This window comes from Centruroides vittatus, unplaced genomic scaffold (genome assembly GCF_030686945.1).
Source record: "Centruroides vittatus isolate TY-2023 unplaced genomic scaffold, ASM3068694v2 scaffold_769, whole genome shotgun sequence".
NCBI lineage: Eukaryota > Metazoa > Arthropoda > Arachnida > Scorpiones > Buthidae > Centruroides > Centruroides vittatus.
Genome location: NW_027122717.1, coordinates 2,431,207 through 2,443,841, shown reverse-complemented (window position 1 = coordinate 2,443,841; position 12,635 = coordinate 2,431,207). Strand labels below are relative to the sequence as shown.

At 26.4% G+C, this 12,635-nt stretch overlaps 1 protein-coding gene across 1 annotated transcript in view; it reads right to left on the bottom strand.

Moving 5' to 3' along the window:
* The window catches only part of LOC136989828 (F-actin-capping protein subunit alpha-like), a 48,242-nt gene extending 38,992 nt beyond the window's left edge, over window positions 1-9,250 (bottom strand). Inside the window, exons 1-2 of the mRNA XM_067288113.1 lie at window positions 8,989-9,250; window positions 3,520-3,583 (exon numbers count right to left, since the gene is read on the bottom strand). Of these exons, the coding sequence (XP_067144214.1) occupies window positions 3,520-3,583; window positions 8,989-9,036 (112 nt within the window). The 5' untranslated portion in view covers window positions 9,037-9,250. The remainder of the gene's footprint in view (window positions 1-3,519; window positions 3,584-8,988) is intronic.
* Window positions 9,251-12,635: the final 3,385 nt, after the last annotated feature.

Sequence of the window (12,635 nt, the reverse complement as noted above, 5' to 3'; positions counted from 1 at the left end):
CAATTTTCTGTAAAATAATTATACAGTGTGTCCCAAAAGTTTCCATACATATAAAGTTGAAATGTAACTTTATTCACAAAACATTAAAATGTCAGCATTAAGACTTGTGTCAGTGGATTGATGGAGTAAGGCAACTGAACACATGGGTGATCTGCCAATGGGGTAACTTCGAGCAGGACTTCCTATGTAAAAACTGGATTCTGTTTAGGTGTTAGACACATGAAGAAAACCCAGAACACTGCATGGTGGTCAGCCCATTGGTCAGGTATTGAACCAATGACCAACTACCAGTGTTCAATGGTTTTATTTATTCAGCACTGGTAAGCTTGATTTGCATCACTGTATGGAGACTTTGGGACACCCTGTATATTTAACTATTCCTTAAAATAAAGCTATTATTAGACAAGAGGTATTTCAACACAAATGGTACAAAAACAAATTAAAAACTATATTTAAAATATTTTATGTAATTTATTGAATATTTCTGTAAAATGTTATGTTAAAACAAATATATATATGCATTTTTTATACATACATATCATGCATATATATATAAAATAATTGTAAAGTTAAAGTTTGTGTATGAAAGATATGATTTACATTTTGCCAAATAATAACTCTTCTCTAGCTGCACTTAAAATTCAACAAACAACAAAAACCATTTAAGATGCAGTTTTTTTTATTTAAACATAAAGAAGTTTAAAATAAAATCCATTTAAGATGCATCTTAAAGAATTTTTGTTATTTGTCAAATAATAATTGTAATTAAATGAAAGTCAGAATGCATGAGAAAATTAAACAATTTATTAAAACTTAAGAATTTAAGTTTTAATAAATAGTTTGATCTGTATCTATTGCTCTCATTCTCTCTCAAAGCATAAATGACATTTTACTGTATATCTCGGCAAATAAGATGATAGTTGAATCATAAAGACTCCCAAAATCCGAGGTCGTCTTATAGGACAGATACAAAATAAATTAGACTGAAATTTATATAAATTAAAACCATTATAAAAAACAGACAACTGTAATTATTTACTAGTAGAGAGTAGGGTATGTGCATAAAATAGGATAGCCCATACGATGTTTTTGTGAATAGTCACGGTCATTACCCGAATACCGAATCAGTGTGAATGTTGGCAACAATCACAAGGCAGTGCTGCCAGATGCAAGAAAATAAAATTTGTTCATTCAAAAAATTACAAATAGGACATAATTCCGTATACACTATACAGTATTATAATTCAGATGATGATCGCTGATCTAAACTACATTCATAGGCCATTGATAGTTTGGGGGTCGTCTTATAGGACAGATATATGCTAAAACTATAAAACTTTGACGAAAATTTATACCTTGTCTTATCTGAAGGTCATCTTATATGCCGAGATATACGGTAGTTACTTTCTATATTAAAAAGCTCATGCTGTATGTAATAAAATTTATAAATTCAACCTTCTTCCAAAATACCATGAATTATTAATAATATTGATATATTCATATAAGGATATGGGATCACATATATAATACAGATTCCAAAAGATTATAATGGCACTGAAAAATTTGTAGCTGATTGTATCTTTCCTATGTTTATATACATAAGTACTCATTATTATTTTATAAAGACTAATTTTTGGCTGGAACAAACTGGCAGATAGCATTAAAACATGTCAGTAGCCAGTAAAGCAGTTGATCAGTAAAAATAATTCTATAAGTCCAGTCACAATATAGGTGTTACAACAGTAATTTTTCTTAGAAAAAAAGCACTGCATATGATTTTATGTCTCCTATGAGACATAAAACCACATAGTTTTCTCTATGTACACTCTATGACATTCATTTGATAATCAATGTACAGTATTTCTCAGAATGTATCCTTGTCATTATGCAGCATACACCTGTATTAATAACATAATACTATATATTGGGTTGTTCGAAAAGTTCGTAGCGATTTTTAAGAGAAATAAAAGAAATTGTTTTAATACTAAAAATATACTTTTATTCCATTATGTATGCACCATTGTTTTTAATGACGTGTTGCCATCTATGGGGCAGCTTCATGATACCCTCTTCGTAGAACTTTCCAGTTTTTTCCGCGAAAAACTGATCCACGTGGTTTTTGCAAGCTTCCAAAGTATCAAAGTTTTTATCATAAAGGGAATTTTGTAGAGAACGGAACAAATGGTAGTTCGACAGGGCAAGGTCGGGTGAGTAAGGGGGGTGGGGTAAAACATCCCAGCCTAGTTCCAATAATTTTTGGCATATTCGTAAAGACATGTGAGGTCTGGCATTATCTTGGTGAAACACAATGCCTTTTCTATTGGCCAGTTCCGGACGTTTTTCTTTAATTGCCATGTTCAGCTTATCCAATTGGGAACAATACTTATCAGAATCAATTGTTTGATTCTGTGGAAGCAGCTCATAGTACAGGATTCCTTTCCAATCCCACCAGACAGTGAGCATGACCTTCTTTGGATGAAGACCGGCCTTTGGAGTTTTTAATGGTGATTCATTTTTCTTACCCCACGATCGTTTTCGGCTGATGTTGTTATAAATGATCCACTTTTCATCACCTGTCACTAAACGCTTCAGAAAAGGGTCATTTTCATTTCGTCTTTCAAGAGAATCACAAATGGAGATGCGATCCAGTAAGTTTTTTTCCGTTAAGTCGTGAGGTATCCAAATGTCATAACGATTCACGTATCCGAGCTTCTTTAGATGTTGAAATACAGTACTGTTTGATGACTTCACTATGTCTGCAATCTCTCGACTTGTGTAATGAGGGTTTTCATCCAATAATGCTTTGATCTGGTCCTCTTCAATAACAGGTCTTCCTGAGCGAGGAGCATCTTCAAGGCTGAAATTACCCGTTTTAAATTTTGCAAACCACTTTCGAACAGTTGATTCTGATACAGCACTCCCACCATAAACATCACATATCTTTTTTGCTGTTTGTACAGCATTTTTGCGTTTACGAAAAAAGAAAAGAAACAAGTGTCGATAATGCACGTTGTTCGCATCCATTTTTGCAATGAGCCAAATTAAACGCTATTTGAATAATCTTAACGGTTTTTTTGTAACGGACGCGTCTCAAGGTCATTTATCGTAATATTCATTGGTTTGTACAATTCTAATCATTTTTGCGTCAATCGGTGTCTCAACTGTCGGCAATCAAAAATCGCTACGAACTTTCCGAACAACCCAATAAAATGATTTAATAATATTTTAATTATTTCATAAGATTTTATTTTTAAATAAACAATTTATTTTGTATTAATATTTCATTTATATTTTCATTAAATAAATGTTGTTTAATGAAAATATAAATGAAATATTAATACAAAATAAATTGTTTATTTTACTGCAAGATAGATTTTTTTTTGTATGTACAGTACACACATACACACACACACACACAGAAAATTTATTATAGACAGACATTTTAAAAATTATAAGTAAAAAAAAGTAATAATAAATTTAGATAAATTAAAAATATTTAAATTCACCATCTATCCATACCATTAAACACTTCATTGAATTCTCCTGGTGGAGCCCGCAACATAAATTCCGTTACTATTCGTATCTAATGAAAGTTTTAAAATATAATATCAGTATCTTTAAAATTCAAAGAATTATAACAAAATTCATTCACATCATAGAGAACACATTAAATTTAAATTATGAACTAAATTAAGAATAATTTTTAAAAATTTTATTTTACTTCTTCAAAGTGTTCATTCTAATTAATGTAAATTTTAAGCTTGTTTTTTTTTTATACAAATATTTTTATGATAATTAAAATATTCATGATTAAACTTTCATAGCAAGATCAATACAATATTTGAAGCATGCAATGCCATAATGTTATAAATGCCAAAAAACAAACTTTTCAGGAGAGGTAAAAAAAATTTTTTAGTGAATGAATTCATTTCAATTCTACAATATAGTAAAAAAACTCACCAGATTACAAATTCTCCGGAATATTAAAATGATGTAAATAGATACTGTAAAGTTTTAAGTGACAAAAGTCACATGACTTGCACTTTGGCACTTTAAAAACATTAAGACTTCATATAAATTCAACTTCAAAATACAGCCACTTACAGTGTCAATATCACCACAATATTTTTTTGCATCAGAAAACATTGTTTAGAATTCAATTCTTCAATAAAACATATTTAGAGAAAAATGGAATTTATAACATTATGGCATTGCATGTTTCATTTATCATTAAAATGCCATAAACTGTATATGAATTCTTACGTATTTCAGTTCTAGGTTTAAAATGTCATTTCTTAACCTAAAAAACTAGATTAAATTTTTTCAGAATAGTTCAGTTAAAAATTCAGGTTACATTAATGCTGATTTACTAGTTTTATCAAAAATTCTTGCAGGTCAAACCTGTAATTAATGTAAAATTTTTCTCTAAAGAATAATTTTTTATCATCATGCATCTTTTAAACAATTATCACTTTTAAACCATTTTATAAATATCTGAATTATATTAATATATTAATCAAACTAAAACATGATAGATTTATAAATAAAATATATTTACATAACAATTATTTTTTAACAATGTAGTTATATAAGACAAAATTATAGTAAATCATCCAATGACAACTGTTATTAAGCTTTTATATGCAATTTTACTTACGTACAACTGCTGCAATTTATCTTGTTATTACTGACATAACTTGTATTTTCTACAATTTTGATAACATATTATTATTCGTTACATGCAGAACATACTGAATTTCATCACCAAAAATAGAAAACTGATGAAAGGAAACTTTGGTTGGAATAAGCGAGAACTCTAAAAAAATTTTTGTTATGTATCTAAAAATGCTTTATATTATATACTATATATTATTTTTAATATATTCTTTTTTGAAAATAAAAAACATTTTCAAAGTCAAACAAACAAAAAAAGAAAAAATGATTTACATTTCACAAATGTCTTTTAATCAAAGGATAACATCAAAATAAAAATAACTTTTTCAAGCATAAGTAATTGACACATCATGTTTATATAATAGAAATTTTATCTGATAAAGTATTGTTTTCAGATGTTAAAGATAATTAATCAAAAAAAAAAAAAAGATTCATCTAAAAAGACATTATTTTGTACACTCATTCCTTACCGACATCCTCAAAAATTTTGTTCAAATTAAACTTCTTTCTAACATAAGTTATTAAAAATAAAATTAATAAAAGAGTTAAAATAAAATGCCTTTTGAAAAAAAATGTTTACTCTAAATCAACTTTTAAATGCTAAAAACTGGTAATGTAAACCTTCTATTAGATAACATCAAAATACAGTCTTTATAATCTCAATAAAATAAGACAAGATGACATTTGCTTTGCCACATTTTATATGTATCCTATCATTTATAATACATACAACACAAAAGTTTGCCACATAATGCATTAAAACACAGTTAATAAAAAGTAATAGGAGAAAACCTAACCTTGTGCTACTACAAATGTACTACTGATAGTATGTCTGCATGCTCTGAATTAATATAAAACTAGTTTAAGTTGTTCTGATCACTAGAAATTCAAATTACTAAAGCTGTTCTGCAGCTATTGCTGAATTCTTAATGAATCTAATTTTTATATAAAAACTTAATTTTGCTAGAATTTTTATTTTTTGTAAATTCAAGAAAAGACAATTTTCAAAAATTGCTTTAACAGATTTAGTTTTATTTAAATAAGATAATGCAATAATTTTCATATCACAATAATGCATTGTTTATATATCATTTAATATAATTATTTATCAAATATGCATTTGTCATATATATTAATATTTAAAAAATCATTTTAAAGAATATATGATACTAATAAATGCAGAAAAATGCTTTAAGTTTGAAAGCAGTTACCATATTATATATTTTCTTTGCTTATTTTACGTAACTGTCAATTTGATTACAATTAAACTTATTTTTAATATATATTTTAATTCAAACTAAATATTGGAATTTTATAATTATAATACTACTGAATGGTATAAAAAAAATTCTTATTTTTACAAAATATTTATAGTATTGATTTAAACTTATAATTGTAATCTAGTGCTAGATTTATATGAATAGCAAACAGCATTAATCAATATAACAAAATGTAATATACCATAATGACTAACAAAATGACTAACAAATGTGTACCATAATGACTAACGAAAATACCATTTAAGTGAAGATTTCACACTTAATCATAACAATAAAATTTATTTAATTCCAATTAATTTATTTATATCATAAGGTCTCTTTCCTTTTTATCAATGACACAACTTTTTCCCTTCTGATCTCATTTATCTTGATTAGATTAGATGAACTTCTATCAGCAGTAATTTATGAGTCTATTATCACAAGTGACCAGTGCATTCTCTTACATGTTAAAAGGACCAGAAGCACTTCTCACAGACTTTTGTTGAATATCATTAGGTTCTTATACACTAATCTATATAAAATAATTCAAAATATCCTTTAAATATTTTAAAATTATATATATATATATATATATATATATATATAAAATGTAAGAATCTGACAATATTTTTAAAAAGCCAAATGTACTTGTTATTATGAGTTTTGTGCTGGCTAACATTTGTATATTAAATTAGCATTGTTATGCAATTAATTTTATGCAAAAGTTTTGTGAGGAGGAAACTACTTTGTTTCTGTTTATTCATTTATTATTTTGTTTGTTTTTTTAATTTTAAGAAGCAAAGTAGAATTCCTCATCATACTCTAGGCTGATTTTAATTTTATAAATCACAGTATTGCATATTTTATAAAAATATTCTATTTAATATTTTTAATTTAAAATATAAAATTTAGAAAAAATTAACTTATTAGAGGATAAACAAATATAAAATACACATTGTCTGATATATATAAAATTTTATCAGCATATTTAATTATTTTCATGTTCTATTTTATGGTAACTGAGGAAGATCGGTTAAAAATGATCAAAAAGGTTTTTATTTTAATAAATTTTATTTGCCAGATTGTTAAAGGTGTGTTTTTTATCCTATTAATCCAGTAAGTACAATATATGAGTATGAATATATACAATAATACAAAATTCCTTATTTAGATAGATTGTAACATTTATTAATCAGATTAAATACTAAAACTGCTTTATGGTTAAATACTATATTTAATTGATTGTTTCTTTTATTTAAAGAAATTTCATTATAGCAACTGTTAATATAAAGTTAATAACCATTCATTTTCTCTAAAGATTAGAATCTTACATTGAAAGAATTTGTAATTAAAATTAAATATGTTCCTGTTTTCAAGAGCTATTATAATTTATATTTAAACATGTTATTTTTAAAATTTGACATAAAATTGTCAATATTTCATAAATTTTCTTCAAAATGACAAAAGTTACAAAATCAAATATTTGAGATTTTATTTATGTTTTAGATTCATAATAAAATTTTTCTAGTATGCATTTCTAATACTCTCTTTCCTCACATAAATTTTAAATACTTTACACAATATATAAGAAGTAGCTTAAATATATTATTTGTTTTATATTTAATCCAGAATGTTTTAAAAGTTTATGAATTTTCTATGTACAATGTTAATTTTTCCAAATAAACCCCTTAAATTAAATGTTTAATTCTGAATTTTATAAATATCACATTCTGTATATATTGAGTGATCCAGAAGTCCTTTTGTCATAGCAGCCATTTGCAGTGCCAAGAACAAAATTTTCTTAATTTTTTTTAATACAACATCAAACTAGGTTTTACACGTTAATTTAGTAAGAAACTTTTTAAAATTTTGGTCTTTGCTTAAGCATGAATGTACCAATATTTATTACTAATATGCATTTATTTACAAACACTTGCTACATCGAAAGACTTTAAGATCACCCACTACACATTATATAAAACACTTACAATTTACCACTATATTGCTCTCTACAATCAATAAGTAATAACAAATCTAAGTCAAACCAATAGCTAAAGAAGGAATAATTTGTGTAAATTAAATATTAATTAATTATAACTAATCTTACCAAGAGTTGAATTTAACAACACACTTGGAACCAATTATGGTGTGGTAATGAAACAACAAAAAAATAAATGTTCGTTTTTTCATTACCACACTGTAATTGGTTTCAAGTGCGGCATTATCATTAATCCAGCGTGGTGAGTGTTATTTACTCTTTAGCAATGCTGGCTAAAATATAAGTTGAATTTATTTAATAGAAACAAACCATGCTCTATTTTCTTGCAGATGATATCTATAATCTTCTTAAAATTACTACTCAATTTTTTATAAATCAAATAGAGAACATTATTACAAATATAATTTTTTGGAAGCTATATAAATCTACTATTCGTCTAAACATTAATCAAATGTAAATTATATCGCCGAGCACACGGTACAATCGGGTCGCCACGGCGGTCAAGAGGGGAAAGTCGGAAAATTTTTCCCACACCGTAGTACTTCCTACCCCCACCCATATACATTAATGTTATTTTTACTAATAAAATCCTTAAGACTGCATTTTATTAATAAACAGACATTTTGCATGTTTCATTTATTCAAGGAAAAAAAAGCAAAAGGAGCATATTAAGGAGCAAAAAAGACCTCAAGCTCCCCACAAGTTTTTGACAGCCACACAGTTCACCAGTCTTTTATTAAATGAATTATATGATTAAATTCATTTAAAAATTTACTCATTTTCAAATACATATTGCTTTAATGTCTTAAAATATATAGAATATTGTATGCATATGTATATAGAGAATATTTGGTAGGAGTTACCTTTAGGTCATTCATTAATGTATTTATATATGTACACATGCACTTAAAGTACTTAAAGTTAATTCCAACCAATGTTTAGAGTGATATAAATAATTGAATCAATACTTTTAGATGTAATAAAAGGATAAATGTAATTACTTTTATTTTTTAATTAAATACATAATTAAGGAAATTAAATATAAGTAGCATTTACCTTTTCCTTATTACTAATAGGCTCCACAAACTCATCTTCTGTAGCCATCTTATATATATTCTTTCCCTGAGCAATACTTGGGGAAATAATGATAAGATTAAACAATTCAGCGTCACATAAAAATAATTAATAATTTGAGAAAAATCCTTTCGATAAATACAAATTATTTATTATTTTTCTTTTATTTAATTGACAGAACTGATTTCAACAGGAACACAACTATACAGATAAGCATAAGCACCACTGTAACTTACCGTCCTCTAGCGACGAACGACAAAACTAAAACGGATACATTTAAAAAAACAATTACAGAAAATAATCTTATAATCAAAGTTTTATATTACAAATATATTATTTTTTATTTTGATTTCTGAATTATTTATAAGTTTACATTTTCTAAAAAGGGTTACGATCGATTTGTATTTATAGTGACTTTTCTCATCGACATCGATTTAAAATGTCTCGAATGAGCTATATTGTGTAATTAATGTTTTTAAGACAAAAATTAATACATAAATACTTATAACTTTGATAAATATATATTAAAATAACTTTCGAATCGACACTATAAATACCCGAAATTTTCATATTCTTTTGGATTAAATCACTAAAATTGTTTTAATACAGTCAAATCTCTGAACAACAGACACTGACGGAAACAATAAAATAATGGCCGATGTTCGGAGATTATTTTGTATGATTTTTAAAAAGAAACGTTCCTGAAAAAAAGATCGCCGTTTAGAGGTGGCAGTTTGTTCGGTCGTTATTGGAGGATCGACTGTATTATCATTTATTAAAGTCAAAATTATGATTTTTAACACTCGTCCATTTTATATTGCGGAATTTAATGAAATGATGATATACATATATACGACAAACACGAAAAATACCCGAAAATTTCATATAAAGCGACATTCGACAGAACCAAAACAACCCAAATTTTCATTTAAATAAGCTTAATTATTTAAAAAACTTTAGATTATTTAGTTTTAAGTTATTACTATATTTTAATATACAACTATCTTATCTTCTTTATTACAGAAATTCGAAGTAAAAAAGGTCTATATCAGAACATTCCGAGATATTTGTTATGGCACTAAGTTATAACCTATAATAGACCTTTCTTTTACACCAGATAATGACACATATAAAAAAAAAATATGATTCCTTAGCTGCAGCTTATTGATCCATTTGACTCGTTGAATCCAAGGCACTAGTTTATATCAATTATTCTTTATATCTCAAAAAATTTGAGTTTTTCGCAAGTTTACTGATATACAAAACTCCTAAAAAACGTTTTTGGGGTTTTAAACATCAAGAATTGTAGGCCAATGTTAAGAATAATTGTGTTAAAAAGTGTTGTTTTATTGTATTAATAGTTATTTGGATCAAAAAGTAATAAATTAAGAGCTATTTGGATACATGTAAAGTAGGTTAATTACTTCGTTGTTTATGTTTTAATTTTTTTTTAAATTGTACTTTAGGTTATAGGTAACTAACCTAATAAAACATACACTATCAAACTTTTAACTGAATTTTTTTATGCTTTCAATTATTTAATTGATGGATACTTAAATTTAAAAATACTCCAAATATCTTTGTATGACCGGATTTAGATTTGTTGTAGCCTTAAGCTTTCCTTTCCACTAAATAATAATGAACTTAAAAACACGAGGCCCTAAGCCGATACAATAGCTTGTTTAATTTACATGTAGATCCCCTCTCTATCTTTGCAATAACCAATTTAATTAAGACCGAAAACAGATTTTAGAAATTTGCATGGCAAGTTGTGTTTCTTAGAAGTTTTCCAAATTTTAAATATTATTATTTATAAAATATACCTTAGATTATCTGTTAAAATATTAAAGAAATAATTTATGATTTGCACGTAAGCTAAACATGGATCTTGCGTTATGAGACTATAACTTAGAGCCTCACATTTTTACTTGTTTGGTAGAGGAAAAGGGTCTGTTATATGTTGTAGTCTATGGTCACAGTCACAATCAATCATTAATTAAAAAAAAAAAAATTGAGGAAAAATTATCTTATCATTCCTCGAATCCAAAAAATGTTTATATTTATCTGGAAAATCCTTTCGATAATTATATATAAAAATATTCTACAAAAAATTAAAATATCTAAAATAAAATGGAGAAAATTAAAATTAAAATACATTCAATTAATTTAAAATATATAAATGCCATGTAAATATAAACATGCTGAGAAGAATGAAGGTAACAAGATTGATGACTTCATTCCTTATTTTTATATAAATTTCGTAACATTTTCGTTCGGAAATTAAGTTTTGGTATTGAGAAATCCATATTAAATTATAATTAAAAACATAAAATATCAATAACGATTATACATTTAACTATTAGAGTGTTTTGCTTTCTATAATGGTAATGTGTATAACTCAGCTACAGTTTCTATAATGTAAATAAAAGTTTTTCTAGATGTTGAGGAAGTGTCTATGTAAACTAAAACACTTCTACATTTTTATGCATGAAAGAAATTGCAAAACAGTGTAGATCTATTCATGAAAGTTATTGCAACTTTAATGTGATAAACAATACATTCGTACTATACCAAACAACTATAAATTTCGACGAACGTGTATACTTTTAAAAATGGTGCCCCTTATTACTAATAAATTAAATTATAACTGTTCTTTTAATATTCTTTGATAAACAAGGTATTGTTCGAGCGATGTACATGGTTAACTGACTTTTGGCCACCAGATATGTATATAATTTTGAACTAAAACAGTGCATAAAATATATAAAATAAATTTACGACTATAAAAGTACACAAAGAAAAACAATTCCAAGACGAAATAGATATATTTCCAAAATTTTTCTGACATGAAAACATGAATATAAAGGTAAATATAATTTTAAATTATTAAAATATTGGATCAGATTTATAATATAAAAAGTATAGCAGTGAAATTATCATCTAACACATTCAGTTATAAGAGCAACGTCATACTTGAAATAGTTTTTACCATATCACGCAAAAGAATAAAGGAATGGATCCATTCGACTGTATTTCCTCCCTGTTTTGAAAGTCATGAATGACATTTCTCATCCGTACAAATTACATAATTATGACTTCGCCTACCATTCGTGAATATGGCAAAGAATTTTGTAATTTTGTTTTTAAAAAATTAAATCATATATACATATATATAATCGAGTTTTGCATTAAATATAGAAGATTTACAGTTTCTGTTTACGAATGATAATCAGTGTGGAACGATCCATGCAATGGAAGTTAGCCAAGTGTATATCCCTTCTACGCTCTTTAAGCAGCCTTCATCAAGAAGAAATGTGTAAAAATTCACAAAGGCAGTTTACGAAAATGAGAATTAATCATCCGTTGGAAGAATTTGTTGATGGAACTATTTCCTTCAGGACAATTTCCTTTTTTTTGAAGTCGAATCAGAGCAGTTCATTCGAGATGGATGATCAAGTAGGTTATGTCTCCTCTTGTTGCTCGACACTATCACAATTTTTGTCGTAAAATAAAAACACAAAAATGTGCCAGTGCCAAAGAACGGAGAAGTTTTCTTGTTTCTTTTTTTTTTATGTTGGCTTCAGGAAATAAAAGAATAAATAAAACAAAAGCTTCGCAGAACGATAAAA